The sequence below is a fragment of the Clytia hemisphaerica genome, unplaced genomic scaffold (genome assembly GCF_902728285.1).
Source record: "Clytia hemisphaerica strain Z4C2 unplaced genomic scaffold, Clytia hemisphaerica genome assembly, whole genome shotgun sequence".
Taxonomy (NCBI): domain Eukaryota; kingdom Metazoa; phylum Cnidaria; class Hydrozoa; order Leptothecata; family Clytiidae; genus Clytia; species Clytia hemisphaerica.
Genome location: NW_027104207.1, coordinates 234,724 through 251,981, shown reverse-complemented (window position 1 = coordinate 251,981; position 17,258 = coordinate 234,724). Strand labels below are relative to the sequence as shown.

The 17,258-nt window shown below is 34.8% G+C and overlaps 1 protein-coding gene across 2 annotated transcripts; it reads right to left on the bottom strand.

The window, feature by feature from the left end:
* Positions 1-446: 446 nt before the first annotated feature.
* On the bottom strand, positions 447-16,414 carry LOC136815422 (developmentally-regulated GTP-binding protein 1-like). 2 transcript variants are annotated; one of them, XM_067071869.1, is made up of 13 exons: positions 16,303-16,414; positions 15,940-16,063; positions 12,648-12,791; positions 12,341-12,372; positions 11,534-11,603; positions 9,998-10,097; positions 9,657-9,726; positions 9,236-9,366; positions 8,538-8,592; positions 8,043-8,155; positions 6,809-6,931; positions 883-978; positions 447-534 (listed from the first exon to the last, which is right to left on the bottom strand). In XM_067071869.1, exons 1-13 carry the CDS (start codon positions 16,342-16,344, stop codon positions 528-530), a joined length of 1,107 nt encoding a protein of 368 aa, XP_066927970.1. In that variant the 5' UTR covers positions 16,345-16,414; the 3' UTR covers positions 447-527. The 2 variants fall into 2 exon arrangements, with proteins under 2 accessions (XP_066927970.1, XP_066927971.1); XM_067071870.1 differs by lacking the exon at positions 447-534 and having other exon boundaries at positions 879-978.
* Between the last annotated feature and the right edge of the window lie 844 nt (positions 16,415-17,258).

Here is a 17,258-nt window from a genome sequence, read left to right as displayed (position 1 = left end):
TTAGCTTTCCAAAAATGTATAACAAGTGCTTCTAACAAAACAGTCAAGCGATACCAAAAAATCGAACAAAATTCCCCCTACTATTACTAAAATCTCTACGCAGAAAGAGGAAGAAAAATGTTTCTCATCCAATGGAAAAGAATAAATCTGACATCCATTTTGGCGATGGACTTACCCACATTAATATGTTTTCACACAACAAATTTTCAGAAAAAGGTAAAAAACTGGATTTTTAAACAAGTGAACTTGCAAAAAAATATTTAAAAACTTTAAAACTTCGAAATCATCATAGGTCGATGAACAGATAAAAAGTAGCTCCAATTTTCGAACGTTTATGTTGTAAATTTCGTGATTTTTCAACCACGCAAATGTTTCTGCTTGTGAAAGTCTGTACTAAAGTAAAACATGGGAACGTGAAAAGCACATGAAGAGACAAAATATTTTTTTCCATACACAATTGTATTTCATAAGTAACAAAAACAATATGAAGTGTGCACCATCACTATTTTGATTGATCGCAACCATGATTAAACCCTGAAAAGAAGAGAGATCGATTCGTTAATGGCCTCGACACGTTGGTTCAGGGAATGTACACATACCCTGGTTATCAGCCAGGGTAACTTTTTTCAACCGTTACGTTAGACCGCGCCAATGGAATTGTTTCATTTTTATTTTGACCAATAGCGTGGAGGCTTTGTTCGAAAAAATGCGATCGCAGCACTTGCAAGTGGAGACCGGCCTTTAGGAACTGATAACTTTGGTAGCACTTAACCATAGATTCGCAGTCCGATTACGCAAGACTACGAGGTTTGACCAATTAGATTGAATGAGCAGTTCCGTTGTATAAAGTTATCTCTAAGTCGAATAAGTTGATTGGCTTACTTTTTGATGATTTGTACGACATCTTCGTCCATCAGTTCATGTTCACGACCGACTTTTTGTGGTTGATGTTTCACCGATCCTCCCCATACTAACGCACTGAAAAGAAACAATGCTTATAGATCAAGTTTTTCTGTCGAGCATTTTTTGCGTAACAGGCTATCCAAAGAAATAATATATGACAAAATCAATGGTAGAATCGATCGAAGGAAAAGGTTCCAGAACAAATTCTCGATTACTGACGACATTTAGTTTCGCGAATTTAACGGAAAAATAATTTTCACGAGCATAAACTTTCGCGAATCAAGACGTAAAATTGAGAATGTTCACATGAAAAAATGGCTTAGAGGGACAAATACTTCTTGGATTAGCTTGAGACATTTGTCCTTTGACTTATTAGTCTTTTGGTAGGCTAAAAAGTGCCATAAAAGTTATATTTTATTCAAAGTTTGAAGTTTTACGGATTTTTTATTTTGTCAAGAATTTTTCGCAAGCATAAACTTTCGCGAATGGCCCTTCCTAGAATTTTTAAAGACATTACTTTCGCGAAAAGGGCCAAAATTCGCGAAAATCACGAAAGTTTCTGGTTGCGAAAGTTTGTACCCCTAAAGTACTTCTGTAATTTATTATAGTTTATTGTTAACCGGTTACTTTTTCGAAGCGGGCTACATGGCTTTTTGCGCAATGCAATACACGGGTTTCATGTCTCAGCTGAGCATGCGCATTGCGGTCTTCGCGCCGATTCCTATTTTGATGGTAGGAAAAGGTAGGAAACTTGGCACGGACCTCAGTCGCAGGAGGCAGTTTATGTTTTCAGTCGACTTTCTTTCCTACAACTTTTTGATTTTTGAATCTTTTGCAATCTTTGCACATCTGTATTTGTTGGGTAATGGCTTCGAATAACAACAGTCGTCCATCTTCCAAACGTTCGAGATCGAGAACTTGTGCTGTTGTTGGTTGCAAGAGCAGTGATTATAGATTTTCAAAATGGGAAGATGAGTGGTGTGACTTGCACCAGACAACATATTCAAACTCAGTTTGCACTTGTTTACCACCCTTCCAGTAAGTGATTTTTTGTTTATTTAACATGTGAAAACATAAGTCAGGTTTATTTATTTAAGGTTTCAAGGTCAGATACATACAGATTACTGAGTGTTGGTGGCACTTTAAGTGCCACAGCTTTCAGACTCTAAATTTTGAGGGAATGAAGACTGCATTCCTTTTTTCCATTTCTGATAGTGGGGCTTGAATTCAATTTCCAAGATGGAGCTAAATCCTCAGGTTTGTCAATACCCATGGTGAACAAAAATGGAATAACTAGATGTGTTTGTTATATAATTTTTTGCTTGTTTGGTTAATTGAATAACAAAAATCCAATTTTTCCTTCACAGGTTGTTCACATTTCCCACTGAAAGAGAAAATCCGGAAGCGAGAATGATTTGGCGAGAACTGATTAATCGCAGGGAACCATCAAATAAAAACTTGTTGTGGTCACCTAGCAGGCACAAACAGTCGAGAGTGTGTTCTGTCCATTTTCCTGACGGCATGCCCACAAAAACCAACCCACACCCTACAATTTTCCTCAATAATAATGTTGACGTTGATGTTGCAATTGGAAATAAAAACAAAACTACTAGGAGACGTCTAAGCTATAATAATAATAACGATAATGATGATGATGCTGTTGTTCCCAACCCTACTGATGTCCCAAACCCTGTTGTTGATGATTCATCCCTAGCTATCGATTTTGATGTTTCACCTGGACCCATTCCATCTACACGTGATGAGTCTCCTAATAATAAACCCATAATTAATAATGCAAACCGTCAATGTCTTTTTCTCCCTTCTTTCTTTGTTTTCCGTCATGGTACGTACCGTAATATGTTTTTTTCTTGCATGGTTACTGTAGCTAGCTTACTTTGTTTTGGTTGGATGCTTAAATCTAAATATTTTGCTGCTTTGAAAGAAATTAATAAACTCAAAGATGGTCTTCACAAGAAAGAGCTGCTGACAAGATATCGATCGATCGAATGTATTGTTTTGCGACGTGAAAATCAAAAGTTGAAGAAAAATTGTACGTGTAAACTGCCTATACATGAAATTACCATCAAAGATGACAAAAATTGTCTATTTTATACTGGAATTGAAAATTTCCCTTTTGTTAAACTTTTCAACTTTATATTTCCATATGTCAAACGTAGATGGGTTGGATTCAAATTTACTTCTACCATTTTAAAACGAAAATTTTCAAAGATTCCTGCTAGGATGGGTCCTGAGAGAAAATTGTGTGGAAAGGATGAGTTTTTAATGCTTCTCATGAAACTTAGGCTTGGTTTACTTGAGAAAGATTTAGCCAACCGATTCAGAGTTTCAATTTCAACAACTAGTCGAGTTATTCGAACATGGTTGAAAGTTTCATCTTCTATCATGAAGTCTCTCATTTTTGTTCCTGATCAGGGAGTTCTCAATATCACCAAACCACCTGTTTTCAAACCAATTAAAAATCTACATTCGATCATAGATGCTACTGAACTTTTTATCGAGACTCCCAAAGGTCTCATCAATCAGCGTTTAACTTGGTCTCAATACAAGCACCACAACACCTTAAAAGTTTTGGTTGCAGTTTCTGCAAACTCTAGTGTTATTTTTATGTCGCCTGCTTATGTTGGAGGAATTTCAGACAAAGCAATTACCTTACATACTGATACGCAAGTGAGATTTTGAATTATTTCAAATGTAGATTGGCAAGTAAATTGTTTTATTTGTAATTGTTATTTTCGTAGTAAATTTTAATTTCCTGAATTATTTTTCAAAAATTTAAATTTTTCCTTATCAAATTCGTGAAAATTTCAGTATATATATTTTAATGATTTTATTATTTTAATTTAATTTTAATTTATTTATTTATTTATTGATATTTAGCTTTTTTATTTGGAATGCCACTTTGGACAGGGTGAGAGTTTTCCTTCTTTCCATCATTAACGTCATCTGTCAATTTGAGCCCACTTGTAGCCTGAGTTAAAGATTCCTCGTCATCATTACCAAGAAGTATTTTTATACAAAAATGGTCAATCCAGAAACAATTTAAACGGTCCAAAATCTCAGTCCATAGCGTAGGTTCAAATTTTATACGTTCCATATATTCCCCGTGTCTTGTATACACAAAGAAATCACAGTACTTGCGACCTGTAACACCTAATTGACCTTGTATTTGAAAAAAATAATTGTGATTTCGTTTTAAATTCACCAGACCAGTTGTGTCATTTTTAACTAAGTAAGCAACATTTTCGTGACTAGGAACAGAGTCCCTGACATTGAATGGACATTTAATTTCCAAGACTCCTTCTCCACAACACACACATGAAACCAGACCGTCTGGTGAACCACCGACAAAAGGATGTTTTTCAAACAGAAATAAACCAGCCTCTTTTACTTCAAACTTTCTATGCTTGGATTTCATGATATGACGATATCTTCTTCTAGCACGTTCTTCCAAATTATTTCCGTGTTTTATAGCATACTCGTTACCTGATGGGCCTGACTTACCCAAAAGAGTATTTGTAAGGGAAGTACAATCAGTCTCAGGATTTTTTCGGAGTGTTGCACATTTTGTGAAAATGGAGTGAAAGTTTGAAGCTGTCATCCGACCTTGTCTATGATTTTTCCAAATTTCTGTTTCACCTTGTCCAACTGTAGCTTCACTGAGATCTAGGATATTCTTTTTAGATATTTTTAATTCATATGTAAATAGTTCAGCATTTTCTTTAGGACTTAATTCAGTGTTATATGTATATGCCATTTTTGATTCAAATATTGTTTTTGGTAGGTCAAATCTGAATTTGTTTTCTATTTAATGGGCTTTTCCTCCATAATTCAGCAAAACGACTGTTTGGAATATCTGGTTTTAAGCATTGAAAAAGTCTATCACGAAGTTTATTAGAATCTTTAAGTTCTTCTTTATGTTGTTTATAGAGGGACCCCTCGAACGCTCTGAAACCTTTTGCCTCTTCCCTAAGGTCACGATCCGATTCGCTCAAATAATGACTTTTTTGGAAAACAACTTCTTCAACTGGACCAAAAACAAGATTAGCTCGTCCACGAGATCGATCATTCCAAGTAGACTTTTGACTAGTTTTGGAAGGTTTAGTCAGACCTTTGGTGACAGCATTTTCAATTTTAAAAAGCATTCCGATGAGATGATTGCACATGCCACCTAAACCAGCCAAGCAACCACAACACGCCGTTAAAATTTCTCCTCCAGGTGTTTCATCACTTTTATCCTTTGTCAAAACGGCCCAAACATGATACTTTTTTTTCCTCATTGCCTGAGATCTGCAAACCTGTGTTTTAATAAAGCATAGATCCTCGTCAATTTCCCAAATACAAAATGTCGTCAACTAATCCGTCGGTGAAATATCTGAATGCTTTTCCTAGTTTATATTCTCTGTCAAGTTGAGCGATAAACTGAGGACCCTGGAGATTTACATAGCGAGACATATCTTGATAGTACATTGAAGGCCATTTCGTAATTGCGTCCTTCTCTTTGAGCCATCCGTCTTGAATTTTCAAGGGGTCTTTGATCCTTTTTTCGCCAACTTTTAGTTTTAGAACATATTCTCCTTCAAGGGCTTTTTCTTCGCTCTGCTTTGTAGGCACAAGAGGAGCGTTCTCACAGTGAGCGACATAGGTCCTGAAAAAGAAAAAACTGTTTTTAAAACCACAAGTTAAAAAAAACTATTTATGAACTGATAAAACAAGCTGTCAATCAATTAATTTATTGATGTACGGTGTATGATATATAGAAATTGACTGAGTGAGGGTTCGAATCCCCTAGTTGAAATTTTTTTACCTTGCAACAAGTTCATCAAATGTTCCATTAGTATCTTTTCCATGTGAATTTAAGTATCTTCTCAATGAAACCTCAGACCATAATTTGAAAGTCTCAAAAGTTGTTTTTTCTTGATTGTTTTCGGCCATTTTGTTGTTGAAAAATTTTCGCGGGCTTTCTTCAAAAAATAAACAGTCGAAAGTGGTTCAGGAGTGTTGCCTTTATCTCAAATCGCAACAACAAAGACCAAGAAAGACACCACCATTACTTTTTTCTGAATAAGAGATGTATATTTCTTGAAAATAATGCTAGAAATAGTGAACAACTAGAAATAGACGTAGAGATATAGCTTCAACTAGACAAATTATGCCTTTATACTGAAATATTGAGAGGTGCAAGCATTTGGGTCTTTTTTCGAAAAAGATGTTCTAAATTGCACAATTTTTTTGGATTATTTTGTTCAACCATTTGGAGGAAGACTTGTTTTATATCAAAATAAATGATTTCAGTGCAAATCCTTGATTTTAAGGAAAATAGGGAAAGAGAACAACAAAAATGTGGTTTGTTTACTTTACTGAACGCCACACCCACCGCCTATTTTTCCTACCAAGTTCGAAAATCCGAGACCTTCCGCAAGACGGGCCACCCGGGTTTGCCGAGACATGAAAACGGTGTATTGGTTCTTTTCGCATGATGACGGGCCTACATTGTCCAGAGTTGCCCGTCGTTAGGAAAATTCATTGTGACGTCACTTTTTCAAAGGAAAATGAACAATGCGTTGACATCATTTCTCTCATTTTTTATTTCTGACGTCAGAAATTATAGCAATTTTTTATTTCTTTTTGCTTGTTTTTTCTGCTTTATTTCGCTATTTTTCCTGGATAAAGCGCTAAAAATCAATCAAAGTTGAAGGAAACGGTTAACAAATACAATAATGACCGGTTTTTTTCGGGCAGTACTGAAAATATTGCCCTCGGTCAACGCAACAACCTCGCAAGTTCGGTCGTTACTTGACCTCGGGCAATATTTCTCAGTACAGCCCTCACTAACCGGTCATTATTGTATTTAAGTCTACATGCGATTACAGGATACACTTCTTACTTTTTAAATTGCTTCATAATACTCTTGTGAATTTGGTTACAGAAATCTTCGACGGTTGTCCGACTTTCTTGAAGAACAACGGGTGCTGTATAATCAGGAAGTTGTCCTTTTGGTTTAGTATAACTAAAAAGAAATGCAAAACTGTTAATTGGAAATCCGAACTTTGTGGTAGTAAACAAGAGCCAAATTGGAAATAGGTAAAAAAGTAGCCGCATTAAAAGGAAATAAATCTTGTTAAGATAATTTATCCGTGTGAAATCATGAACATATAAACGACTGGACATCTATCTTTTATTGTCTCTTTGAAGCGAGCTTCGTTGCCGCCTATATTTCAAAATTACTATAAAAAATCCGACAATATTCCGTCGTAATTTTATTTCTTTGAATTGTTTAGGTAAAATGATTGATAGAGCTTGAACATTACTCCTAATGCACAAAAAAATTATTTTCAAATCTTTTCATGAGTTTTCAATATATTTTATCAACATTTTCAACTCTGAAATGCAGAATTTCAACTGCGTGTATACTTTTGAATCCCTTTTGTCGCTCCAATAATTTTTTTTATGACTTGAAAAAAATAGCTTGCCAAAGTTGAGAGCCTGTGTCATAAGAATATCGAAATTAGAATGTGACACTCTCTAAAATTATTAGACACTTTTAAGTCAAAATTTGGAAATATTATCCGGAGTTTTGACAAGCTGACGATGATTTTGCCTCTGTTATCTTTGTTATGATATAGATAAAAGACTTGAGAAAAGTAGAACAACAAAGACTTTTGTCGAAATTTTGACGTTGTTAGCAAGGTATTCCCAAGAGGTATACCATCAGAATTTATTGTTTCATTTGATGATTTTAACGAGGCGGCAACGAAGCTAGCAGTGTTATCCTCAAAAATACAAAGGAGATGGATGTCTAGTCGTTTATATGTTCATGGTGAAATAGAGGACGCATTTTAAACTAGAGAAATGACGGAACTGGATCAATTGAATTTTAATCGGGCAAAGTACTTTACTTACGCCACAAAAAGGCCTATGATAAAGTTGACTTTCGCTAATTTGAACTCGAATTAGGAATATTTTTCGTTCGAATTACAGATAGGTTTGATGGTTTCTCCTTGACAGGACTGAGAATCAGTTCGAATTATAGAAAGACTTCAATGCACGGATAAGCAAGTCTACTGTATATCAATAGTAAGTAAGTAGTCCACACTAAATAAAAAATAACCAATCCTTACATTCGCACTAGGGCCAGGTATGTCCAGATCTTTTCTAGCAGATCGTCGAAATTCCACTTGTGATGTGCTGAGATTGGGACCGTGTGTGGAACTTTATATAAAATGTCGAGCTCCTGTGAAAGAAATGACAAAAATATGACGCTGTTTTTGTTTTTTTTTGTTTCTTTTTTGAGTGAGCCCATCTTGATCTTAAGAAAAGCTGATAATAAAAAAACGGGCGATCTAACAAAGAACGGACAATCTAGCCAAAGCTAATTTATATGACCACCTCCATTAAATGTTTGTGCTCAGTTTGGCTTTAACAACAAAATTATGATATCGTGATAAGGTTTAAAAAAGGGACCAATTCATGATGGTCCCACGGTCCCAACAATGTGGTTCTGATTGGGATTTTCAGTAAATAATTTCTGGGTAGCTAAAATGAAGAACACTTACGAGGCCTCTACAATAACCAGAAAAACATGAATTTCTGAATTACAAGAACATGGCACTAACCTCAATAGATATTTGATCAATTTTGTTTAACACGTAAATGCATGGTACATACACCCTAGAAGCAGAGGAAATTTGTGTTTATAACTCGGTAGGTATTTATAACTAGCCATTATAATCAGCTAGCTATAGTCATTTTAAAGGGAAATCGATGCTTGTAGAATTACATGTTTTTTTTATAAGCATATCTAGGCTCAGATATGGGGAAAAATTAAGCATATGGCAAGCATTACTTGAGCCTACGAAAAACGTTTTTTTCCTGATTTTGGCTTTTTTTTGGCTGGAATTTTACGGATTTTCAGTATTTCCCTAAATTTATGCTTTAAATTTAAGCATCCCCTCAAGCATTTTTCAGCCTTATTAAGCTTTCGACCTAAGCATCTCTGAGCCTTTTTTCGGATTTTTGTATGCTTATAAAAAAAAACATGTAAGGTCGAAAAATGGACCTGTCGAAGGCTCAAGGAGATTTTAGGAAAGAATAACAGTTTCAGGGAGTTTTTTTTTATTATAGAGGAATTGACCCCGGCATAGCGGTACATAGGGGACAATCTTGGGAAAGGAAGGAGTAAAATCTCAAGATTTTGACTTAACCCTAAAAATTTTTTTGGATATGGATAATTAGAGATGGTTTGTATCGCCCGATTGGCTCGCTCGACTTTGTTGAAATTTGACTGATTCGTCGCAAAAAAAACCAGACTAACCTGTTTCCTTCAATCACATCAATGAGATCATCTTCGGTAACATCTTCGCGCAGCGTGATATCAGCGTTGCAAATCCTGTATTCACCCAAAATGGTTTTCACGTAGTCTGAGTCCAAAGTCGATTGTGCGCACTAAAATGAAACGAAATTGGTCTTTTTTAAACCTTACTGTTATATTGATTGGAAAGACCAAAGCGTGATTGTTCCTGGAGGTTGTTTGATAACCCTAGGAATGAAAATGTTTTAAGGCTTTTGCCGCACATTTTAAAACGCAAACTTATACTTAAACACATCAGTGCAGTGTTTTGGCCTAAGGCACATATTTCTGAAAGAAGAAGTCATCTTAGTAAAAAACAAAGCATCAACTACTAAGCATTTCAACATTTCAACATTACTGATGATACGAGTACAAAAATACTTACTGTTGTGGTTAAATTGATTCCTCCCTTCTCCTTTCTCCGAAGTGAAATATTTGGTGGATTTTTGTTTAACCTGGCAAAAGTAATCAAAAGAAAGGAAAATATAAACGAGTGATGCTTTTATATAATAATATAATAATAATGTCACGGTATTATGAAAAAACGCCGACGCGGAGAATTTTCTTTTTTTTCGAAAATCGGGCTTGGTCACAATTTGGGTATTGGATTTTCCATCTTTGTGCCAAAAATCTAAAAAATCCTATGAGCCGATTCCGAGAGAACGACCGAATGAATGTTTAAGACCTGTTCTAGATCAGTTTACAGTTTATTCTATGGTGCCGTACCTGATTCCAAAGCCTTCCAATTCTTTTTCGATGAGTTTTTTGTGATGGAGTGGTTTCAAGACATCCAGAACCAACAAAATCAAATTACATGTTCTTGCAACTGTTGAAGAAAATGAAGAAGATCGTAATCAACATCATAATAAAACAAGTTCATTAAGATTAAAATAAATTGATATCATGTTTCTGGGCTGCAGGATGGAGGAAAATGTTTCCAAAAGTTCCCTTTTTTTGCCCTAATTGTGCTGTAGTAGCCTCCTTTTCAATTTCCACCCAGAACATTCAACCCCCCCTCGTCCTGCTTATTAGGTTGTGAGAATTTTTCCACTTATACCGCTTATTCCAAACCCCCCGTTTATTAGGTTCCCAAGAGTATATGTCTACCATTAGTCTATAATCGTATTTTTGTGTCATTTTCTTTTTAAATTTTTGGTGATTTTTTTAGCAAAAAGGTGCTAGCATTTTCTTACAAGGAAGGAGGTATTTGACTTGGAATTTCGATTCTCCATGAGAGCAATTTATTTTTGTGTTTTCCTGTTTTTTTTTACAACAAAAGTCGTTTGAAAGCTTTTTTTCCTTCTGGCTCCAGTAATGATATCATTGCATATTACCCCTATCTTAAGAGAGCATTTATAAAAAAAGTATTTCAAGTTTGAGAGTATGCTCCATCCATATTACTTTTTTTTTAGGTTATCATTTCACAGGTCCTGGGTGCATTGGGTGATTGGAAGTGGCACCGAAAAATCTCCCGACCGAAATCTAATATAATTGATGATATTCCCTGAAGATCTGCAGGGTAAAGACTTAGAAAGAGCATATCTTAATAGAGATAATCCAAGATTTATAACTCATTAGACTTGAATTTAGAGAGCGCTACAAAAAATGCCCCGCCCAAAATTACCTGCCCCGTCCGATATCATAAATTTCATATCTCAGTTAGCTTAACGTCTGCTGATTTCTTTTTCATTATATACAGAATGCCTGTCAAGTTTGATGTAAAAAATGTCTTTAATAGCTTGTTTTTGTCATTTTTAGAGTAGATAATGGGAAAAAAAATTAGAAATACAGCATCAACAGATTGGAGCAGCGTCGAAGTTTTAATAATTAATTAAAATGGTCCCCCAAAAAATGCCTTATTGTCACATTGTATTATCAGAAGCTGGTGAGGGTGCTAAATTTGTTAAATACTTTGTTTTGTTTTAAATACTTATGCTGTGTTTTTATGTAAAAATCTATTTCAAAATAATGTGCAAAATTTTGTCCCGTCCGAAATCATTTCAAAAATAGTTAAAACTGAATTATATTGAACCTGTACAACCTAGCCAAATTTTCTCATAGTGTATTTACATCTTTTATAATATATACTTACCGCTCTTGAGACCCTACATCTTTTTTATTTAGCCATAATAAAAGGCATGATATATAAGCTATGGACTGTCTTTATTATTATATTATATTCAAACTTATTAATTTATTTGTTTGTCTAATAAGTTAAATGATGCTGTTTAGTTGACAAAGAAATGAAAAGGTACTACAAACCTGCAATGACTTGTTTTCCCCGACCTTTGCCATCCTTTGCACCTTCGATAATACCAGGTAAATCCAAAAGCTGTACAAAAAGAAAAAGAAGCTTCAAAATAGATTCAAGCTCATTAAAAAGTGGCCTCACTTGCAATCTTTTGCGGATAACACAATAAAAATTCTAAATGTCTCAGGGGTAATACGCCTATCGTTCATAGAAAATCAGACAGCATGGGAAAGAGGAAAAGAAAAGCGACGAAATACAATGACGTAAAAGACACAGGTAAAATGCTAAAACTAATAAACCTGAGGAAAATAGTCTACTTATTTTGAGATCTAAAATATCTTAATTCGAACAAATACCCCATTTCCAGACGCCGCTTCCAATAAAAGCTTCCCCTCTAAGAGGGGTATTTATTTGAAACAGACAGCTGTAAGGAAGGATCGTATGGAGGAATACCTATGTATGTTAATAATTGTATTCTTTCAGTAATCAAACTAACTTTGACCCAGTTTTACATCTTCAAAAAGACATATTTACACTCAAAGAAAGCGAAAAGGCAAACCAAGGTTCCATTCACTTTATTAAAGCGACCTTAGTCGAAGGTTATTCAATAAACGCCCCCTTCTGATAACCGCAATAAACGCTCCTAAGAACAAAGAAAATTCAATAAACGTCTGGGCTATATATTAGAAGTGATAGAGTAATATTATTTTTATTTGATTTTTTTGAACATTTGGTTTGCTCTTGATTGAAGATAGCAATTTACACCGATTCGCAAATAACTTTTGAGATCAAAAATTGATATGATTTTGATATGATACCTGAATCTTTGCACCTTTGTATCGAATGACACCTGGAATCAAAGATCGAATGATTTAATAGTAAAAAGTTGATTAAAAAGCTTGTAAAATAGGTTGTTAAGATATAAGTGGAATAATAACAAGGTTATTTATACTTGCTAAAGGTAACATTTTAAATGTTCATTTTATATTTCTTTAAGGCCCTTTTTCAAAAAGTAAACATTCAGATAATGTAATACAGGTAACAAGTCCTTATTTAGAAAATAATCTTCTAAAATTAACATATTCTGGTTTAACCTTGGGCTTTTCTTAATTTCTACAATCTTACCTGGGACAGTGGTTAAAGTTGTGAATTCATATGCAGCCACTTCAGAATAAACACCAGCCAAATTAGACAGAAGTGTAGATTTACCGACAGAAGGAAATCCAACAAATCCGATACGCGCATCTCCGGTTTTTGCAACATCGAATCCTGTAATCAAATTCGAAGTAACAAAATACATTTCATTTCAGAAAAGTCAGGTTATAACAGGCCAAAATCTATTTCTATTATAAATGCAAAACAATGGGAGAAGCAATATTCATAACATGAGATCTCAAAATCCCTCTTATTCGATCTTTAAGAATGAAGTCATAGTGTGCAAGGGGGTTCTAGGTCCCACCTGAAAATTCAGGTCCCACCTTATCCTAAAATTCCCACCTTATCCTAAAATTCCCACCTTCAGCCCAGACTCCCAGATCCCAGCTAAAAACAAAAAAAATATAATAATTCGAGGAACAAAACAAAATTTCTTTACCGTAATATGAAGATGCAATATATTACATATGTTTAACTTTCCATTTGCCTATGACCTACATTAGGGGTAGAAACCAATCAAGTAGCCAGACGGCTTAGAAGTAAGTGCGAGTCGTTAGATATAAGTTTGGCATGAAATTATGGCTAATCCTCGAATAAGAAGTTTTGGGGAAAAGTTGTCCTGATAACTACAATAGGGTCTATTACGAAATAGGTTTTTATGTCGGACGGACAAATCGATACTTTGGACCCCTGTGAAAATTGACTCTGTTGATTCTAAAACATATAAAGCAGGGAAAAGTTTCGCCATAAGCTATATTTTAAGAAAATTGATAAGTGACTGGAAGTTCTGGAACTGAAATTTTTATTTTGCTCCAACTATTTTTTGTGTCGGACGGACACGATAGAAACCCGAAAATTCAACCTTTTTAGAAAACAGTGCATCGCTATCTCAAAAATAGATGTATCGTCTCAATTTTTTGGATTTCTCGAGACTTGTACATTGTCAATAAAATTGAACAATTTTTGATTTCAAAGCTTTACCTCTGTTTCAGAAATTTGGGTAGACAGATCTTTGGATTTTTTGTGTTGGACGGACATGTCGGACGGACATTTTGCGACAAAAAATCTATATTACGTGAAGATCATTTTTCAAGTTCTAAATTGACCACTTCAGTACCAAAAATCAGTCTTCCAAAATTAGGCTTTCGAAATATAGCCAATGTTTGTTAATTTTAGTTCAAAAAATGATGTCCGTCCGACATAAAAATTATCGACTTTACAAAGTTACCAATATTTTGGGTAAAACCTTTTTTAAGTTGAAATAAGACACAGGGACATGGAATATGAATAAGAATCGATTTTAATCAATTTTTTTCTCAAAATATAGCTAGATATAAGAAGTAAAACGTTATAACATGTCTGTCCGACATAAAAACTAGTCATTATACAACAAGAGAATGAAATAGTTTCAAACAACTCAAAAATTATAACTTTCAAAAGTTTAAGAGTCATAGAAGCATTCATCGTGATACCATTGGCTACATCTGGGACATTGAAGCCACCCGAATGTATAAATAAGTGAGGATCGCCTACAACCATAACTGCAGGGAGGGAGGGAGGTAAAATATTTCATCCTGTCAGCTTTCAGTTAGAGCGTCGACCTGAACAGGGAGATGTGATGGCCATTTTGAACATGACGTCACATGGCTATTAGCAAAGTAGACTCAGTTGGCGGAGGGCGGACACCCAGCCATTCGAATACTGTATATAGCGCTTATCAAATAAAAGTTAACCGCAATTTAACCTGTGTTAAATCCAAAATATATTAAAATGTCTATTATATACATTTATGAAATATATAAAAAAAATATATCATAAAATCATAAAATCTGAAAATAAGAAATTTTACTTTAATTTAACTTTTTCCAAAACACCCAAAATCCCACCTAAAGAAATTAACTCCCACCTTAACTTGTTTCTCCCACCTAAAACCTGGAAAACCCCAAATCCCACCTGAAAATTTTCGACCCAAATCAGCAACCCCCGCCCCCACTATTCTGGGGGGGTGCACACTATGGAAGTCCGTTTAAAAAGTTGTTCGTATCATGGTTCATTTATATCTCTATTTTTATCTTTTTACCTGTATTTTAAAACAATACCCAAAGAAGTTTTATAAAGAACAAGCAACATGCTGAATGGACCTACCTGATGATGAAAGCTAGATAATAAGGCAATAAGGAGAAAAATGAAAACAATCAATCAGACGATATAGCGTTTTGCAAAAATGTAAATCTTATCATTGATTGTTGATGGGGGAAGAGGGAAGGGGAGTAGGGAAAATAGAAATAGAAAGTTCCAGTTGCAAAAATCAGTTTTATTGACAATTGAATCACGCTTATTGGTGGGATTTGTTATCAATAATGTTTTTGTGTGAAAAAACAACGGCATATTTCCGGCATTTTCAGCCGGAAATAAATGTTTTTCGTATTTTAGGTATTGTCATCTTGCATCAGTGTGCAAAATTTCATAAAAAAATATAAAGTACAGCTCCAGAAATTCAAGAAATACTGTCTTTCCGGCGAAAATAGGTTGTTCCGGCGATTTTTGAATAGTTCCGGCTTCAAAAATCAATTTTTTTGAAAATTGAAACATGCTTGATGGTGGGCATTGCTATTAATAATGTTTTCGAATGAAAAAACAACCAATTATAAGAAAATAATCCAATGAAAATCCAGAAAAACGGCGATTTCCGGCATATTTCCGGCATTTTCGACCGCAAAAAAATTTTTCTCTAAAATTGGACTCGGCCATGTTTTGGGCATTGTTAATACGCATCTTTGAGCAAAAATTCAGAAAAAACTAATGATAAAATCTCGAGAAAATGCAAAAAAAACAGTTTTTCCGACATATTGCCGGTATTTTCGGCCGGAAAAATTTTTTTTTCGAAAATCAGGCTCCGTCACACTTTGGGCATTGTCATTTTGCATCTTCATGCCAAAAATCAGAAAAAACTAATGAGCCAATCCTGAGAAAAGCTGGCAACAGACGAACGGACAGGCGGACGGACGAACGGACATGGGTTAATTTAAAGGACCTCCACCGGGGTACCCGGAGGTAGGTCCAAAAAACAGATTTAAAATACAAAAATCTGCATAAATCACTCATCTTAGTACCAAATGTATTGAGAATTTTCCTCTGAATACAACCTTTTTTTTGTACAATGATATACTGAAAAGGATTTTCAAGATTCTCTGGTATACCACTATCATGCCATTAGAGAAAAGTTGGAAGATTACTAAAGAAATAAGAAGAAATATATTACCATCTCCTGGTTTTGCAGCACCACCACCTTTAGGCTCAATAAGTTCCCGACGCAATTTTGCCAGTTTTGCTTTCAGTGAACCTAAATGGTGACTCGTGGCTTTATTTTTCTGAGTCCTGGCCATCTACAAAACAAACAAAAATAATATCTATTAGATTCAACCATTCCATATTGCGTCCTCCTAAAACAATGTAACATTATCTTTCCTTGTTTAAATTGATAAAGTCATAGGAAGGGAAAACAAGAAATGGATTAACTATTATCCAGTCTTTTATGTCTAAGAAATTTTGTTAGAATTAAATTGCAAAAAGCTGCTTTCGCAGTGTTGAAATTTCCCATGAGCTGAAAACATGTAAAACTTACCTCAGACTCAATTTCAGCAATCTTTTGAAGAATTGTTGCCATTATTGTGATTTCAAATTAGACCAAAGAGTATCTATTTTACTTGTTAACTAAACATAATTAGAGATTTAATAATACAACATAACAAATACAATGTAAATATCACATGCACCAAATGCACCTGTCTCAGAGTGAATGCTTTTCTTTTAATTATTGAATACTAAATTCAAGGAAAAGCTACCTTATTTATCACCAAATTATATTTTAATGGCCCAGAAGTTATTACAATATTTTCTATTTGCATTATCGAATAGTCGAACGTACGCAATGCACTGGGATCAACTTCAGTGGCTTCAAATTATTCATAGGCCCAATTGTAGACCCACAGATATTCACCCAAGGAACAAGTGTGCCAAATTTCGGCCAAATCTGACCATTTTTGAAGTCTCCAGGCTGCCCCAAAGTTTTAGCCTCGTTTTGGCGAAAAACTCGTCCCCAGGCCCCAAAAATCAAAATTTTCAAAAAATAAAAAAAATGCCCCCAGATATTCACCCAAGGAACAAGTGTAAAAAAATTTCAGCCAAATCCAAGGATTTTTCAAGTCTCCAGGCTGCCCTAAAGTTTTTGTGACAGACAGACAGACACACAAGTAGTGAGATATGGAGAAAGCTGGCACATTTTTGACACCTCTAGCAATGCCGAAAGTGAGTGACACTACAGAAAGTGAGTGACACTACAGAAAGTGAGTACACGACAGAACATGATTGACACCTTACAGAAAGTGAGTGTCACCACAGAATAAGTTTCAAGTGGTAAATAATTTTCTGGTTATCTATAAAAGCATTAAAGTCATTTTCCCTATCGGAAACACCCGAAAACACCGGAATTAGACCAATGAGTGTTACTAAAATTGCAACATATGGGTCAAATTCAACACCTCCAGCACTCCCTAAAGAATAAGTTCCAAGTGGTAAATA